General features: G+C 36.8%; 1 protein-coding gene and 1 long non-coding RNA gene across 3 annotated transcripts in view; both read left to right on the forward strand.

The window, feature by feature from the left end:
• Window positions 1-12,159, forward strand: part of LOC149616092 (rab-like protein 2A) — a 60,179-nt gene extending 48,020 nt beyond the window's left edge. For both annotated transcript variants that reach the window (XM_089856328.1, XM_089856327.1), the window contains 7 exons: window positions 3,102-3,131; window positions 3,347-3,426; window positions 5,425-5,504; window positions 6,496-6,607; window positions 8,746-8,843; window positions 10,342-10,425; window positions 11,455-12,159. In XM_089856328.1, the coding sequence (XP_089712454.1) occupies window positions 3,102-3,131; window positions 3,347-3,426; window positions 5,425-5,504; window positions 6,496-6,607; window positions 8,746-8,843; window positions 10,342-10,425; window positions 11,455-11,490 (520 nt within the window). In that variant the 3' untranslated portion in view covers window positions 11,491-12,159. The remainder of the gene's footprint in view (window positions 1-3,101; window positions 3,132-3,346; window positions 3,427-5,424; window positions 5,505-6,495; window positions 6,608-8,745; window positions 8,844-10,341; window positions 10,426-11,454) is intronic.
• The window catches only part of LOC149616086 (uncharacterized), a 105,407-nt gene extending 86,849 nt beyond the window's left edge, over window positions 1-18,558 (forward strand). The window contains exons 2-3 of the long non-coding RNA XR_016375792.1: window positions 17,850-18,408; window positions 18,498-18,558. This is a non-coding gene — a long non-coding RNA (uncharacterized LOC149616086). The remainder of the gene's footprint in view (window positions 1-17,849; window positions 18,409-18,497) is intronic.
• Window positions 18,559-19,417: the final 859 nt, after the last annotated feature.

Raw genomic sequence — 19,417 nt, forward strand, 5'->3', positions numbered from 1 at the left:
CGGCTGGCTGGGGAGGATGTGTAATGCTAGGGAAACCGGCACGCTCAAGTTTAGTGAGACCATAGAAAATAGGGTAGGGAAAAAAAAGGTAGGACTCTATGGTTATTGATTCTTAGGACTCAATGGCAATCGCGACTTAGGACTCGGTGGTAATCGGGACTCAGGACTCGGTGGTGATCGGGACTCAGGACTCGGTGGTAATCGGGACTCAGGACTCGGTGGTGATCGGGACTCAGGACTCGGTGGTGATCGGGACTCAGGACTCGGTGGTAATCGGGACTCAGGACTCGGTGGTGATCGGGACTCAGGACTCGGTGGTAATCGGGACTCAGGACTCGGTGGTAATCGGGACTCAGGACTCGGTGGTAATCGGGACTCAGGACTCGGTGGTAATCGGGACTCAGGACTCGGTGGTGATCGGGACTCAGGACTCGGTGGTGATCGGTTCTTAGGAATCGATGGCAATCGCTTCTTCTTAGGATTCGATGGCAATCGCTTCTTCTTAGGACTCGATGGCAATCGCTTCTTACGAATCAATGGTATCTGATGTGTCTCTAAAACAAATTTAGCCAATTACCATTGTGTCCTACTATTCCTCCCCATTTTCAAGCGTCCCACCAAACCTGAGTGTTTCCACAGTTAGCGTTCCGCCTAATTCACTAACATTACGCGTATCCTCACCAATGATGAAAATTAGTTGCTAGACAATACAGAACTATCACGGCTACCTTCCCATTTTTGCAGACTTGTTCTGCAAAACCTATAGAACACCATTTACCTAAATGGAATGTAAACTGTACTAAGGCACGTAGGTAGTTGTAAAGGTAAATGCCCTCATATGCCTAGTTATAATCCTACCAAAGTATGCCTTGTTCCTCTTGTTCACCATCTTGCATCTATCCAAAAAGTATGTAGCGATAGTTTTTCGAAATTGTTTTTCTGGGAATAAATCCCGATTTTTGTTGAGTATCATCTCGAAATATAAGAACGTTGACCTCCTTTCCTTTGCGAGTTTTGTGATATTTCTGTAGTCCCCTCCCCCCTCTGGGCCCCTGTTTTTTTATAACATAAAGTTGAGCCGAAGCCTTCTCACCTGAATCTGATGGGAAAATTTATTCCTAAGAAAATATTGTACGGATTCAAATGCCAAGTATCTTATGAAAAATTGTCTTGATTTAATAATATACAATCATAAGTTTATAATATATGGTCCATAAGTTAGACACTTCCTATTCTTCGTAATTCTTGGGACTTACAGCTCGAGCTAGTTCAAGAACGACACGAGAATTGCAGACTACACTCGGTGGTTAATTTTGCAGGATTCCATCTAGGTCCTATTTAGTCTGTACTAAGCCTTTGACAGCGCCTCACCAGGCGTCGCTTTACGAAAATCTATGACGTTTCACATACGTCACTTCATGAAAAGCTCTCAGTAACTTATGGAACATATCTCATGAACTTATGATACAACGGACAGCTGCAACCGTTCTTCTCTATTAAAATATTAAACAAGCAAATTTATCTTTCCGAACAGTGATATGAATTTTAAATTAGTCTAGCTTTATCATACCTTTCTGGGTTCTGGCATAAGGAGATCATCTCTCTAAGGGCCCAAGATTCTATGTTACGGTTGAAATGTATGTATGTCCGATTTGGTCAGCCATCCGTCTCATCTCAAGTGGTATAATAATTGTATAGCCTAAACAGAGGCCAAGCGCATTCGCTGCAGAGTAACCCGGCATTGAACATTTTTCCCTCCTTCAAAGATTTCTCACGACAGATTTTTACTAAGCGCGAATTTACCTCTTGTGTCTGAGAGAGTTGGGGGTTTCTGGAAATTCTCTTACTTATTTTTCCCCTCAGTCTTTCCTCTCTCGCCTCCCCGCCTGTTTTAGTTTGATTCCCAACCGCTTGGGAGCGTTATCTCAGAGCTCGCCTCTAGACCACGACCGGCTTAGGATATCGGTCGTGGCTGATTTTGAAAATTATTTTCCTCTCCCGCGAATTTCACGAAAAATTCGGAAGGAGCCCCTATACAAAATCTACGTCACATCTAGCAGAACTAGATGTTTTTGCTAATTAATAGAAGCGCTTGGGCCCTTAGAGAGATGATCTCCTTATGGTTCTGGTTAAAATTGATTGATAATATATCATTTTTAATATTAATTGTAAGATTGTCTTATTTTAAATGAAACATAAATTTCATTAATAGAGAAGCCCTTCTAAATTTTAATTTACTTGGTAATCAATCAAAGATTCATTCAGAATAAATTAGGTCAAACTTTACTTTCCAGAAATACTCAATCTTGGTAGTATTACAAGCAACGTATCTAGGCGTGCTATGAGAAAGGAGCTAGACTAATAATTATGTATGATAAATTTTGCGTCATGAATAATTTATTTCGCTGCGTGTTGAACATTGCGCTCGCTACTGACCTCGCGATGCTACGTCACAATCATATGGCCTGACGACTCTAGTCCCGAACGTGTGACAAGACCTTGTTGAATAATAAACCTGGAATGAAGAGTGAGGGGTTTTTAATCATAAAAAATTCAAATAGGGTGTTTGTTTAGTCAATACAGAAGTGAGATGAGACTAGAAGTGAAGGGCTCTAGCATTGGTAATAGATCCTGGCATTAGTGAACAAATTTGAGGATTTTACGCCGCTTCAATCGCGCCTACTCTAGAGAGTAAAAAATTGGTCGAGTTCCAAAAACATTTCTTACCCCCTTCCCCTCAACCTAAAGCGGCGAAACACGGACGCGGCTCCTTGAATCTAGTTCGGCCGTCTACCACCGCGAGCGTCTCACGTTTTGGAGGGGAAATTCTGAAACCGCCACCAGAGGGCCAACCGTTGGTGTGTTATGAAGAATATTCACTTTCGCCGAGTGAAGAATTTGGTTAGCTCAGTACTTCTAGTCTCATCTCACTTCTGGTCAATACTATGTTGAAATACACGATTCACACTTATACTTTGTAATATCAAGTAAACAGGAATATTTTCTTGCGAAAATTAAGCTCTTGGCTTAGAGGAAGCGGTTGTAATATTTAATGCATTTTAAATTGTTGGTTATTGATATTAAATCTTCTTACTTTGCAGGCTGGTGGAGCGTTTCTTACTGGATGGATAGTGAGCTGAAATTCCAAAACGAGGGGCCAGTCACTCATCAAAATCGGTACCTTTGTAGTTATACGGATTACGAGTAAAATGTTTAAACGGTCTAGCTGTAATTATTATACTTAACCCGTAATCGATGTACAGGAAATCTAGTAGTGATTAGCCCCTCGTTTCAAAAACTTCTGCATGCCAATCAAAATTTCTCAACTATTTTTTCTCTTCTAAAGCCAACCACATCAATTATCAACATACGCTTTAACATTATATAGACACAAAACAACGCTAAATAATCAAAGTATAGTAGTTGGTGAGTTCCATTATTTTCAAGTTAGTTTAATTCATAAGTTTATAAGATATGTTCCATAAGTATGGCATTACCTATACTTCGTAATGCTGTAGACTTACTGAGAGCTAGTTCGAGGAAGAACTGCAAGCGCGAATTGCAGACTACACTCGGTGATTAATTTTGCAGGACTTCCATCTTCCTATTTAGTCTGTACTAAGCTTTTGACAGAACCTCACCTGCAGGCGTCGCTTTACGAGAGCCTATGACCTACGTCACTTCATGACAAGCTCCAGTTTGTAACCAGTGACAAACTTATGGAACATATCTTATGAATTTACGGTTTAATCAGTGTTTTTGAGTTTAAGAAATTAAGCAAAAAAAAACGTCTACAAAAATTTGTTGCGCTTTTTCAAGCAATTTTGGCGCAAAAAAACAACACACGTGCTTTGAAGTATTCATTTTTCAATTTAGCTGAACTCTTATAAGTTCTTGTAAAAGTTTAGTGCACAGGGTGTCGGGTTGACGTACGCATTTTTAGTATGCCCTGAACGTATGGTGCAAATGTGCAGTACGCTATGGTGCAAGGCGTTTTTATCCTTTTTAAATTAGTTGCAAAATCGATTTATTCGAAACAAGTTTCAAGGTTGCGATAAAGACGTTTTTCGTCCGGCTAAAAGAAAAATATTGTTGTTTAGAGACATTTGAACTCTTATAACGTCGTCCTTTGATGAAAAAATATTTGTGGAAATGGGTTCTGATGTCTTTTTAATGGTTCCTTCAAATATAGGAAAATATTTAGTTGGTGTAACTCAAGTTAATCAAGCTTGGTCTCCATAAGTTAAATATTACACATAATTCAGAATATTCATGTTCAAACATTACACATTCATCAGAATCTTTATTTATAAACGTTACACATAAATCAGAATATTCATGTGGAAACATTACACGTAAATCTGAATCTTCATGTACAAACCTTTGACATTAATCAGATTCTTAATGTAGAAACCTTTAACATTAATCAGAATCTTCATGTAGAAACCTTTAACATTAATCAGAATCTTCATGTTGAAACATTTCACTTAAATTAGTACGTTTATTAAATTTCATTACACATAATTCAGAACTTTCGTGTAAAAGCATTACACATACAGCATAAATCACAACCTTGATATAAAACATTACACATAAATCACAACCTTGATATAAAACATTACACATAAATCACAACCTTGATATAAAACATTACACATAAATCACAACCTTGATATAAAACATTACACATAAATCACAACCTTGATATAAAACATTACACATAAATCACAACCTTGATATGAAACATTACACATAAATCACAACCTTGATATGAAACATTACACATAAATCACAACCTTGATATAAAACATTACACATAAATCAAAATATTTATTTAAAAAACATTACACATAAATCAAAATCTTTATATATAAGCGTTACATAAAATCAGAACCTTTATTTAAATAACATTACATATAAATCAAAACATTTTTTTAAAAAAAATAACACAATTCAGAATCTTTATTTAGAAACATTACACATAAATCAGAACCTTCCTGTAGAAACATTTCACATTAATTAGAACTTTCATGTAAAAACCATACACATAATTCAGAATCTTCATGCAAAAAAGTCAATTAATATTAAACGTTAATTTAATTTTTTCCTAAATATCAATGGGTCGTTTAAAAAAAGTAAGAGGCCGAGCTGCCTCTAATCTAATCTGACTATTAGGGCTCTCGCATAGACTTATGCAGCTATTCGATTTCGAATAGTCCATGGTAGTGTAAACTCGTTTGAAAGGCAAACCTTTGATTGCCCTATTTTTAAGGTCAACATTCGGATTCGGTATCGTCTTATAGTGACAAAACCAATAACAAATATATATCATTTGCATGATATTCACGTGCTATTTTTATCTCTCTTTTTTTTTGGAATTTCCAATGAGGTTTACGATTTGTGTCTTTTTATTCACGCGCTCAGATTTCTGGGACACAGCTGGTCAAGAAAGGTTTAGTAGCATGCACCCGTCTTATTACCATCAAGCTCACGCTTGTATACTTGTAAGTAGATTTTAATCTCTAACTGTTCTTCTTTGTGTTTACAAAAGCAAATATATATAACAAAAAAGAAACTGTCTGATTGACGTTGCCTCTGGGTCAAAAAAATATATAAAAAATACATATCCCACGGTGTAGAACTGTAGACAACTTTCATTTGGGTTATCATACCTTCATTAGTCTAGCCATGGTTCTGGAAGCAATATTGGTTGGTTTCAGCTTTCTTTCTGCATTCCCACCCACCACTACATTCTGCTACTGACGGCACACCCTCCTATCTCTTACCTCGGTTTTGGCGACCATATTGGAAGTCGTCAGCTTAGGCAATACATATTAGACTGCCAATATTGACGTCATGTGGAAGTAGCTCCTCCCCTCTCAGTACACCACTCAATGGTCGTGTATCTCTCTAATCTTGGCTCATGCCCAAAGCGAATGCTTATATCTCCAAGAACCAAAAATATTCTTAAAAGCAAAGTACCTCAAGAACCAAATTGTTTTAGGCGAAGAGAGAAAAAGATGGCGTTAATATTAAAGTAGAGTGTTGATTGGTTGAACCAGAATGCGAGATAGAAAGCTTAACTTTGTACCGAAAAACTATATACACCCTTTTCAAAGGTCAGGGGTAAATAGAGTATGGTTTTCGACCACCTTGTTTTATAAAGACGCAGTATCCGGTAGGTGGAACCACAGACGTTAGACAATACGGACCAACTTTGATGGACTGCTAACTTCCAAGCCCTATCTAACGTCTTTGCTGTCCACATACCGCCCGAATGTTCCGTCTTAACCCTATATAAAGCAGACGACACTACGCCCCTCCCCTTTTTGTAAAGGGTCTATTGGGAGATACGGAAAGCAAACTTTCTCACTTTCCGTTATACCTATTTGCTTTTGATGTTTATTCGTTTATAGATCAATATTTGTATTTTATCGAAACATTTTTATTGAAGTCGAGGATAATACTAAAATGGTGTATGTATTTCCATAATAGGTTTTTGATATCACTAGGAAGATTACTTATAAAAACTTGCCAAATTGGTATAAGGAACTCAAGGAATATAGACCCGAAATACCCGTTTTCTGCGCTGCCAATAAAATTGATGGTAAATATCGTATATATCGTAACTCTAATCTGAATAGACCTTGAGTCTTCAAATAGGACTTTAATGGTTTTGAGGAATAGTTATATTAAAAGTTTCCCGGACCCGGAATCTTTCAAACTTTTATGCAAATTAGAAGCCTTCGGAAAAAATATTCTTCGCAAACATTCCCAAATTATGACTATTTAGATTCCTGAAACGACTCCTTCAATTTAACACTTTCTTTCAATATCTCTTAAAGGGTCTGTAAAGTCGACGGCGAACCGTTGATTTTTTTTTTTTGATAAGTCGTTATTGAAATCTCAACCCACCGGGGGTAAAAACGAAAGTCGTTCCTTCTTTCCGGGAAAGTATTAAGGCATTTTCCTACTTTTGTGTTATTCAGCCCTATCCAACAGGTGATACAATTGGACCAATCAAAGCGCCGTTGCTATTGCTACGGTTGAGGGTTGACGGTTCTATAGGAGACGCATGCAGCTGGGTCTCAGACTCTCGGGAGTGGGGTCTGGGGATACGACAGAGCCGGCAGCCTCTGATGGAGGGTCACATCAATCACACGAGAGATTAACCGAATCTGAGGAACCGCTTTACAACCACGAAATAATTCCTCTTTGACGTGTTTTACATTAGCTGCTGACGTCAATGATGAGGGGGGTGACTTAAAAATAAATACAACGGTTCACCGACGACTTTACAGTCCCTTTAAGTTCTAATGGAACAGTCGACATTTATTTTGCCAGGCTTATTAAGTTTGCTAAGCCAAATTTTTAACACTCTACTAAACACTTCTCCGCAAATTCTCATCATAATACGTAACTTTTAAAGCTATCTTTACTCGTATTAAAAGCCATAGATTTTAAATTGCTAAATTTATAAAACTTGGAATTTATCCATTACTGTTTTCAACCGTAGAGCCAACCCAAGTCAAGTCTCGAGTCTCTTAGCTATTGAAAATAACTGTAGCCTAAGTTTCGAGCTCTTTAGTCTGGCACATTATTCAGCACGTTTCAAGGCCCTTTCCGCTTTCTTAAAGAGATCTTGAAGGCTTATGGAAAGTGTCTTCATAAAATTGATTATTCCACTTCAGTACGTTCAGTGAAATAAAGCCAATGTACAGAATATTATGCGATGCAACGTTAAGTCCATCAACTTGATTCCTTGAATGACACCATATCTAATCATAATCGCTATAGAATATTTCAAATTATGTGCTCATTTAGTAATCTAAAGGTATAAAATACTATTCGGTCAATCAGAGATATTTGCAGTGAAATGAAGTGGGGTAGTAACCCTTTGTTTTTGTGGAAAAATTATTAAATTTTAAAATGTCTTTAGTTGCAAAAAGTTATCTTGTAATAATTAAAAAGAATTGAAATTTTACTAAGTTCCCAAATCTTATTGCCAATTCGGTTTTCGGGGCTAGTGACGTCAACAGTTTGTGGGGAGGGACTGCAATCAAACTGGATATTTGAAACAGCCAATGGGAAAATGCTCTTGACGGACTTTCCAATCAGAGTCTCTAAAATTCTAGGAGAGCTCACGTCTATTCGCCAAAACTAACCTCGTGATTCGAGACCGTGGTTCGCAAATCGTCGGTGACTGTACAAGGTTTTCGTCTTTTCGAGAGATCCTGTTAGGTTTTGGATGCTACACTAGCCTTTTAACATTTATCCTCACCATCTGCTGTTTTAGCTCCAAGTTTCTAAGCAAACTGTATTATCCTTCATAATCTGTCCAGTTATCCAGAAACAGTGAAGGTAAAGTCAGTGTACAGTAAATACTATCACTTTCATCCTGGCTTCACTCTATTGTGTCTGAAACACTGGACAAATTACATTACCACTTTCGGCTCGTTGGACATTTGGAGATAATGAAAACGGATAGCTCTCCAGTCTCCACTGGCAAATTTGCCTTTAGAAAAACATTTCTGGGAAAAGCCTGGCATTATTATATCCTAAGGCTTACACATACACTGTCATATCGTTTAGTTCTTCACTCTTGAATTTATTCTGCTAAAAGCAATGAATGCAATTGCAGAAAGGGAAGCAAACCGCGTTTAAAAAGTGTCCTTAATCCCTATACTAGGCTTTCACAGTATTGCAACGTTTAAAATTAACATTGTTGGTTGCGTTTTGTTGCAGCCGATCCTGTGGTTACGAGAAAAACATTCAATTTCCCTAAAAAGTTTGGAATCCCTTTGTATTTTGTCTCGGCATCTGACGGTACTAACGTAGTTAAAGTAAGTAGTTACATAATAACGTTTCAGAAGGGTAGACTGCACTTAGGCAACCTTCAGACACGATTAGGCTTAAGAAGTTGAAAAAGACCGTATTCAAGGTTAAAACTTAAACGTATTAGACTCATCAATTCAATCCATGGATTATCCAACTTCTACCAAGAAGTGATATCTAGTTTATTAGGGAGAAGGTATAAGATGCCTAAGTATTCGCGCGCCATAGTCCCAGTCCCCCTTTCCAAATACAAGGGGGGACGTAAAAGGAGGATGGACTATTTCGCCTCTCCTCAGTCGGAAAAAGCGTAATTTTCGTCATTCGCGTCGCGCTGACGTGAGTTTTCAAGAACCAATGAGATGCTGGTTGTAATTTAGAGGCGGAGATTATCTCCGGACCTACGTTTGGACTGGAGATAAAGCTGGAAATGAGGTGAATTTATACCTTCTCCCTAATAAACTAGATATCACTTCTTGCTTCTACTCAAGAAACGTCCAGGTCAAGACGACTGACAAATAGACTGATAATCGAAACTTAGTAAATATGGCTTTTCCTAGAAGGTTGAAACTTTACAGGGACGTTAGGCTACTCATAAATAGTACGCAGGAATTAAGAAATATTTTTAAAATGCGCAACCATTTTGAAAAATGGCGGCCAAAAATGTACAAAATTTTCATTGTGGAACCGATTTTTGCTTAAATTTAGAAAACTGGTTCACTACGTCCTTTCATAAGTTCATAAGATAAGTTCCGTATGTTTGTCACTGGTTATTGAGAGGTTGTCATATGAAGTGACGTAGCCTAGGCCATAGATTCTAGTACAGCGACGCCTGGTGAGGCACTGTCAAAGGCTTAGTAATGCAGACTAAATAGGAAGATCGACTGCAAAATTAACCGCGTGTAGTTAATTCTCGCTCGTCGTTCTCGAACAAGCTCTCAGTAAGTCTGAAGCGTTACGAAGTATAGGTTGAGTCATACTTAAGGAACATATCTTATAAACGTATGGTCCTATAGATTAGCTTTTTGGCCTTTGGGTTTCAATTTGCCGCCTACATTTTAAATGAAAACACAAAAAGTAACAAAAAAGAACAAAATAATCTCTTTTACTGCTTGTTGATGATTCTTATGTCTTAGTTGCTTATCTAGAACCTAGATAATTTTTCTTGCGATTAATAGATTAAAAGTACATTAAAACTTATTAAGTTTTAATCTCTTCCTTCCTGTCCACTTCGAGCAAAGTTTCTTAGATAATGCTAATGGTTCTTTTATTCTTTCTCAGAATTTTAATGTCCTGGATTAACTTTAATAGGCTTACAAAGACGTAGTTTCAATTAAAATTGATAAATCTTAATTAATTCTGATGAGATTATCCCCAAGAGATGTTGTCAGTTCATTTTCATGTCTGTTAGAGTTTTTTTTGTAAAGACGTTAGAAACAGCATGACGTCTGATTATTCAAAAATGGTAATTTTCTTTTGTTTCTGGCATTTTGTTTTCTTTTTGTTCAGCTCTTCAATGACGCTGTTAATAGCGCTGTTCAATATAAATTAAATCCGTCCGACTTTGTTGATGAAATACTTAAAGAATTAGACGTAAGTTCTCTCTTTACGCGATCAGAGAAAATACAGCAAATGGAATAGAAAGTTACCCTTGTTTAAAGGAAAGCGCGGCTCCATGATCACCCCTAGCATTCTGGTTAATCTTCTGGACACGAATTTTACCTTGTCAAAGGCAGGAACCAATCAGACCTAATGCACTAGTTCCCATTGGTTCCTGCCTTTGGCTTAAGTAGCCTTTAGCAAGCTTAGCTACTGTGTAGCAGAAAAGCCATTTATAAGGGGAATCAACGGAGCCGCGCTTCCTTTAAATCAATATATAAAGATATTAATTTGTTTTAATCCTTTCATTTTTGGCTTATCCGCTACTCCTCGTATTGATTTAAATGCATTGAAATATCGGGGATTCATACATCGAGTAGAAATAATTGTGTCTCCATATCTCTCGTGTTAGCTTCTATGCGGGTTTTGTGGGCCGGGCTTAAGTAAAATCTTTCACGCATCATAATTCTGTTGGCGTCTTTCCCACTGTGATTGCATTGGTTGTTATCAACAAGGTTCAACGTGCAAAGAGATAGAATTCGTCATAATGATTAGTCTAGCTCTTAATAAAAAAAATCCGCCGAGATATGTTGAGTGAAAATGGCTACACAATGATTCCTAATAGCTGAATGTATTCCTGTCTTTAAATATTCTCATCTTTGCTTGAACTTCTATTCCTTTTGCCGTATTTTCTCTGACGCGATATATTTCATTTTATAGACCCTTTTCAAAACGAGGGCCGTAGTATACTATCGTCTGCTTGAAATAGGGTTAAAACGAAACATCCAAACACGTTAAATAGAGTTCTTCAAAGTTACCAGTCTACCAAAGTTTTAGTTTAAAGTCATAATCTAACAACGTCTTTGTTGTACAATTTACCGTCTGAAGCAAACAAGGTGGTCAAACACAAGCGCTGTTTAACACCGCTTCTTTTGAAAAGGGTCTATTGCAGTTAAACCTATCCAAGGTTTAACTTAATTTTAATTGTGATCATAAGGTATTAATAGTACGAGTTATTTTCAGAATCTGGAAGACGATGAGAAAGCCGAAGAATATTAACGATATTGTCTTGTTAAAACTATTAAATTATAATATAGTGCTCAAAATATGATTAATTTTACAATAATATAACAATGATACCAGGAGTTTATAGATAGTAGCACTTAGGAATGTCCAACGTAGCTAAAACGTTTCAATAGGTGGAGCCCAATTCCGAACGTACCCCTACCGTTATCTCTAATGTGGCAGTCTAATCTTCGTTTTTGCCTTTCCATCTCTCTTTAATATGTCAGCCAATAAGAAGGGCCGGATTATCACGTGAACAGAATGACGTGTTAAATACGCACCTACATGCAATACTTCGTCGTTTTGAGCTATTGGTTCAAAAGAAAGGCAGGCATTCTTCAGTGCTACGACGTATAAATTCCTGATAACAATGATACAAACAAATTAAATCAAAACTCTTACAGCACGATAATCAAAACTACTATACCAAATTCCCTGCAAATATCTTAGTGGAATTTGATAATTACCCGCTTTATATTTACAATATGTAAATAGTTGTATAATATGCCTGTACCACGCGGTATCTGTTTGTGTTTACATCACGAATTGTATTTGCAATATTCTACAACATTTTATACTATATTATACTATTTATTAATTTATTGACGTTCAATCGCATATAACGACGTATGCGATATGCAATAAAACAAATTTAAATTTCAACAGACTCTTTTCTGTTAAAATGCCATAATTTCTGGGTTTCTAGTCACTTAGCAACATACTAACAGCGAATTTAGAATGGAAGAGGAAACTCCTGCATTTTGGCTACACTATAGCCATGTTCACACTTGTACAGGGTAAACCGGTTCGAAGTGATTCAAACCGCTTTCAAATCGTATTGTGCCGTTCACATGTCACTTTGAAAGCGTTTTGAAGTGCTTCGAATGGGTTTCTTGTGTAAGTGTGAACATGGCTTTAGTAGCTGAAATAAGCTGCATAAATGGCCAGATCAACTTCCAGTCACATGACAAATATGGAGCTCTGGAACGAGGGAAGAGCAGTCCTACTGACCCACAGTTTCAGACCTACATTTCTGCCCAAGTTTCCACACCTTTACTTATTTCTCTCTGGTATTACGAGGCGACTATATAAGTGAGAAAATACATCGCGTGTATGATTTTACTGAACGAAATAAACCAATGAAGCGTGAGTAATTCATCACGTGACTTCGATATTAGAGTCCACGTGCGTCATTGAGTTAGTCTTAGTTCTTAATTCACATAAAAAAGCCTTTTATTATTCAAGTGAATTGCTCAAAGGTTAACGTTTCAACTGTAATAGTAGAATCCGTAAAAAAAATGTTTTAAGAGAATTTTTTAGCTGCATAAATTTTTAATGAAATTTCTTGGAACAGAAAAAGAAAAAAAAACAAAGTTCAAAGAACAGTTAAAACGGAGGTATTTTTTTTACTTTCAATGGAGCCGTATGATTTTAAAAATAATTCGTAGCAGGGAGACGCAGATAAGGAGTCGTATTGTAAGCTCTTTTTAGACTGGCAACCATAATTCTCAACTTCAATAACAACGGAAGAGATAAGAGAAAACTTGGTTAGAACTTATCACGTGGCAAGCGGCATCAGATTTCCAGAAAAACGCGCACAACGAACTTCCCTCTCGTGAGAATCTTAATAACTAGTTCAGTGAGTACAAGAAACAACACGCCACGTGCGCGGTTAATTTTGAAAATAGTACGTACACTTTGTGTTTGAGAGAGGGCGCAATATAGTAATTCAATATTCAAACAGTAACCCACGTGACAAAAAAATAATCCCTCCCTTCGACCCATTTCTCCTATTGTGGGAGGAGTCTGGGCTCGCGGGGTAGAATACGACTCCTTTTCTACTCCTCCCTGTTCGTAGGTGCTAGTATTTTGACTCGGCGGAGAAATACATTGAAATTTTTTATCCTTATACACGCTTAAAATATGATAAGCTTTAAAAGTGACGTTGAATGTCAAAGGCACAGGCAGAGTACCGCGATCAGTTGAAGTTCCAAACACGTCCAGTGCATCTGAGTAACGGTAAGCTTTAATTCTATTGATTTTAGATTGAGATGAAGTCTTTTGTTTCTTGTACGAGGGGTAATTTATTGAAACGAAGGGCGCACCATGCAGATCTTTCAACGTATCCACTCAAATTGACCAATGTAGTCAACGTGTTTCCTCAGTAACCACAATTCAGATGAAAGTATAATGTAGTTCAAATTTAGAACTTAGCAAAGGTCAAAGATTGAATTAGGATGGATACATCCAGGGTGATTCTGATGAGTCTGCCATTGATTAATGGGTGATTATTAGTCAGTCGGTAAATCAGTCAAATGGTTAATCAGTCGGACCAAGAGGAGCAGAAAGTCTAGCCTTTCATAAGGCTTTGGAAAAGCCCGGCCTGCACTGTTTTGGACTAACTAGATCCGGTTTTTGTTGATTGGCTAAGCAGCGACGCGTTTTATTGGTTAAATTATGTCGGCTGCTTATTTTTAGTGGTGGAAAAGGGTTGATCTCTGAATTGACCGTTGGCGTACGAAAGGTAATTTTAAAGTAGACAACATGGTCACGTGAACAACCGGAACTAGTTTCTCCAAATTCAGAGTCGGCTCCTATTTACAAAGTTTCTGCTCCTCATGGCATGTTCTCTTTGGTCGGTTGGTCAATCCGTCAGTCAATCATAGATAACACTACTAGTGTTTTCCTTGAAACTCAAATTAGTTTTAACTTCAGTTCAGTCGCGTCTGTTATAATGGAACTGAAATATAATACCAAAGCAACATTCCTACCCATATATTCAATTTCAACCCACACTTTTTGAATAAACCGACTTACCAAGCACCTTTCCAATTTTGAAACCAAGTATTTTTTATTATATTATTTTGACTACCAAATCGTATTTTTGACTGAATCGGCTATTCGGTTCTCGTCTGGCACTGGCTCCTCTTGAGTAGTTCATCTAAGTCCCGTATAGCGGCGCCACGATCTAGATCTCAATCAATGGGAAGAGGTTAAGAGCGTGGTGGGAATTTTTTTCCCTTCTTTCTGCTGGCTATTTCAAAGACTATCTGAACCAACCTCAACTCACTATTGGTCGTAGTATGAACGGGATAGGTCATAGACTTCACGGACCATATCTTATTGTATGTCTATAAGAGACCTGGGGTTTAATAATAATAAAAAAAACACTCTGGGATATATATGCTAATTGTTCTACAGAAATAAAAGAAAAAATAATTTTCCTCGTGAAAATTGGATTATGTAGTTCTAATTTGCATTTGTAACAAAGTAAGTATTTTGTATGAAATGCTAGGTTTATTATGACTTGCTTTCTATGTCAGTGAAGTTAGTTTTGTTATGTTTATACGTTCTTTACAATGTATCTTTGTTTTTATCTTAAGTAATTATGCAAATTTTGAATTGAGTTTCTTGGGGATGAAGTGTTTTTAATGGAAACGAAAATTTAAATTGTTTTAATTTGATAAAACTTATAAAGATATTATGATGAAGTTAACATCAATTCAGGCCTAAAATAATTTAAGGAAGTTTAAGAAATTGGATTAAATTAATTGATGAATGTGCAGATTTGATTTTTATTTAATTATTTTGCGAGAAAATCGAATCGGAGATTAAAATCACTTCTTAAATTTCCTGGTAGATTTTGAAATCTACATAGAGTATAATTTTATAAAGCGAAGCTTGATTTTAATATTCTTGTAAGGCATTGTTAAGAAATTGTTAAAAATATAGGGAAATCGTTAAAAATTTATGGAAATCGTTAAAAATTTAGGGAAATCGTTAAAAATTTAGGGAAATCGTTATAAAATCTTGGGAAATCGTTATAAAATCTTTGGGAAATCGTTATAAAATTTTTGGGAAATCGTTATAAATTTTTTGGGAAATCGTTATAAATTTTTTGGGAAATCGTTATAAAATTTTTGGGAAATCGTTATAAAATTTTTGGGAAATCGTTATAAATTTTATGGGAAATCGTTATAAAATTTTTGGGAAATCGTTATAAAAGTTTTGGGAAATTGTTATAAAAGTTTTGGGAAATCGTTAAAAAAATTTTGGGAAATCGTTAAAAAATCTTTGGGAAATCGTTAAAAAATCTTTGGGAAATCGTTAATAAAATCTTTGGGAAATCGTTAATAAAATCTTTGGGAAATCGTTAATAAAATCTTTGGGAAATCGTTAATAAAATCTTTGGGAAATCGTTAATAAAATCTTTGGGAAATCGTTAATAAAATCTTTGGGAAATCGTTAATAAAATCTTTGGGAAATCGTTAATAAAATCTTTGGGAAATCGTTAATAAAATCTTTGGGAAATCGTTAATAAAATCTTTGGGAAATCGTTAATAAAATCTTTGGGAAATCGTTAATAAAATCTTTGGGAAATCGTTAATAAAATCTTTGGGAAATCGTTAATAAAATCTTTGGGAAATCGTTTATAAAATCTTTGGGAAATCGTTTATAAAATCTTTGGGAAATCGTTTATAAAATCTTTGGGAAATCGTTTATAAAATCTTTGGGAAATCGTTTATAAAATCTTTGGGAAATCGTTAATAAAATCTTTGGGAAATCGTTAATAAAATCTTTGGGAAATCGTTTATAAAATCTTTGGGAAATCGTTAATAAAATCTTTGGGAAATCGTTAATAAAATCTTTTGGAAATCGTTAATAAAATCTTTGGGAAATCGTTAATAAAATCTTTGGGAAATCGTTAATAAAATCTTGGAAAATGGCGAAAAATTCTGGGTAATCCGGGGACATCGAAAATAAAGCAGGGCAAACTATTATTAATTTCCTAGACATAGGCAAAATTAACTTTAGAGGTGTTTTTTTTTTCGAAAGATAAAATCAAACTTTTCTTTGTTTTTGTTTTCTTCAATTCTCACTTTGATTGAAACGTTTTAAAGCCCCATTACACTGAGTTTTGAATCGAGTCGGTGAGCAGCGAATATTTGCAATTCTTTCACTTTTTGTTAAGTCAATAGTTCCACTCTGCGCGCCAAAAATAGAAAAGAAAATCTAAAAAGAGAATTCCCAGAAATTCCACTTACTTCGGAATCTAGTTGCGCCGTTTTGAACTTGAAAAATAAAAGTGTCACTTGCCTTTTTCGTGTAAAAGACAAACTTGAACTTGCTATTTCGCTGGCTTCTATATGAGACGCTTGACCGACTTCCGACAATTGAATCCAAAGGGCTAGTTAAGGTTTCTCTTTAGAAGTGGCGAAAATTGGGTCAAAACTATTTCGCCTGAAGCAGAACTTCAGAAGATAGTGGTTAGCCATCAAAATAGCCCTTTGAGGTCTACCTAATGTATATATAGGTATTTATTTTAAGAAAGAAATGGGAGTATTGTAGGCTGGCCATTCTTGTTAAGATTTATATTTTTCTATTTAGGAAAAATAGTCAGGGATTCCCAAAATTGGTGGGAAAATAGTCGGGGATTTCCAAAATTGGCGGGAAAATGGTCGGGGATTTCCAAAATTGGTGGGGAAATAGTCGGGGATTTCCAAAATTGGTGGGGAAATAGTCGGGGATTTCCAAAATTGGTGGGGAAATAGTCGGGGATTTCCAAAATTGGTGGGGAAATAGTCGGGGATTTTCAAAATTGGTGGGGAAATAGTCGGGGATTTCCAAAATTGGTGGGGAAATAGTCGGGGATTTCCAAAATTGGTGGGGAAATAGTCGGGGATTTCCAAAATTGGTGGGGAAATAGTCGGGGATTTCTAAAATTGGTGGGGAAATAGTCGGGGATTTCTAAAATTGGTGGGGAAATAGTCGGGGATTTCCAAAATTGGCGGGGAAATAGTCGGGGATTTCCAAAATTGGCGGGGAAATAGTCGGGGATTTCCAAAATTGGCGGGGAAATAGTCGGGGATTTCCAAAATTGGCGGGGAAATGGTCGGGGATTTCCAAAATTGGTGGGGAAATGGCCAGGTATTTACAACATTGGAGAAAACGTTCAGGGATTTAAAAAAGGAGACACATGTATCAGATAAGTCACTGGTTTGTAAATTAACTGGATGAGATGTGGGATAAATCCGGGATTTGAGGAATATGGAGAATGATCTAGGATAATTCAGCGAATTGTAGAATTTTTAGAAAGATGTGGGGTAAGTCATTGATTTGCAAAGAGAGAGGAAAGTTGCAGGGATATGTTGGGTATATCTTTGGGTCTATCAAACCTTGAATCGAGAAAAACTAAATTTGAGCCAGAGATGATCAAGTTAGCTTAGTTAAACACTGAAAAAAAAATCTGAAAATATCGGCCGAACTCTGCTTTGAAATCCTTCATAGTTTCTTCTATAATTTAATTTTAACTCCTATATTTTAACTTGGCGCAAAAAATTATTAATCTACAGGGTGTTTCTGAAAAGTCCATCACAAATTAAGGGGCGTGTTTATGGGACCAAACTGAGCGGAAAGTACCAAAGAACATGGGGTGTACAACATTTTGTTACGGAGATATGGCCTTCCAAACATTCGCCCCTAAAACAAGGAAATATCCAAAAATGAGGAGTAACACTTAAGACCGACTAACCAGCTTGTTTAAAATTACTAGACAATTTCAATAGCCTTTAATCGAACAATTGATTTCTACCTTTACTAATCAGAAGCGTATAAATGAGTAGAAGTATGCCTACGGTGGTAATGTAAAATTAATCCCAAGTGACATGATGTTTCAAGATCTTCCCAGCACCAAGTAAAATGGTTCTGATTGAAGGGACTTTTATTAGCACAGCGTAAACAACGTTATTTTCAGGAATTAGTCCAAATGTCCACGGGCGGCATTACAAAAACGAGGCAGTCTTTCGAATGATACTTGGACATGTTGGAAGATCCCTGGCTTGTTCCTGTTATCTCAAACCGTAAAAAGCTACGCAAATCTTCATCATCACGGACAACACTCTTGTACGTTAGGTATGACCTTGAGAAAACCTAAAAGGACATCTCGAATGTATTTGAAAAACCCATCTCCAATTAAGGGGCGTGTTGTTTGTTTCCAACAGAGTAAACTCGCCCAGAGAACAATTACAATGCAGAGCAACGTTTCGGCGTTAATGGCCCACAAAGGTGGTCCCAAAAACAAGAACAAACTTTAATTTGTTTCGTTCAGTAAGTGTTTCATGTGTCATAGATAAAACGCCATGATTAATGCACGAAGAAAATGAATTTATTGACAAGTTTTAACATTTAATTGCAACTAGTTACAAAAATTGTTCAAAGTGTTCACCACCCGCGTTAAGGCACACATTAGCACGTCTTACAAATGATTCCCTTACACGTTGAAAAATGCCTGGAGTTTCGCGAATTGTTTGACAGCCGTGAATTATTCGTCGACGTAGCTCTTCAACATCGGGCACTTCAGTCTGATAAACTAAGTCTTTCAGGTGGCCCCAAAGAAAGAAATCACAAGGGTTCAGATCGGGTGATCGAGCAGGCCACTCCACAGGTCCACCTCGACCTAACCACCGCAAAGGGAAGGTCGCGTTAAGATAATTTCGGACCGCGATGCTGAAATGTGGTGGTGCACCATCGTGCATGAACCACATTCTGTTTACCAAACCTAAGGGTACGTCTTCGAGTAGTTCCGGTAAATCGTCCCGTAAGAACTGCAAGTAAGCCACACCGTTTAACCTGGGCTCTAGGAAATATGGCCCAATTAAATTGTCACCCACAATACCACACCACACGTTTAAACTGAATTGTACTTGGTGACTTCTAACGCAAGTTGCGTGGGGGTTTAGCTGGGACCATTGATGTTTATTATGTAAGTTAATAATACCATCCCGTGAAAAGTTAGCTTCGTCAGTAACCAACAAATCCCGTGGGAAATCGATATCGTTTACTTTAGCCAGAAACCACTGACAAAACGCCGTGCGTCGTGGGTAGTCCGCTGGATTCAAACCTTGAACTTTTTGAACATGGA

This window comes from Phalangium opilio, unplaced genomic scaffold (genome assembly GCF_054372755.1).
Source record: "Phalangium opilio isolate 3A_F unplaced genomic scaffold, DU_Popi_V2 ptg000217l_1, whole genome shotgun sequence".
Taxonomy (NCBI): Eukaryota; Metazoa; Arthropoda; class Arachnida; order Opiliones; family Phalangiidae; genus Phalangium; species Phalangium opilio.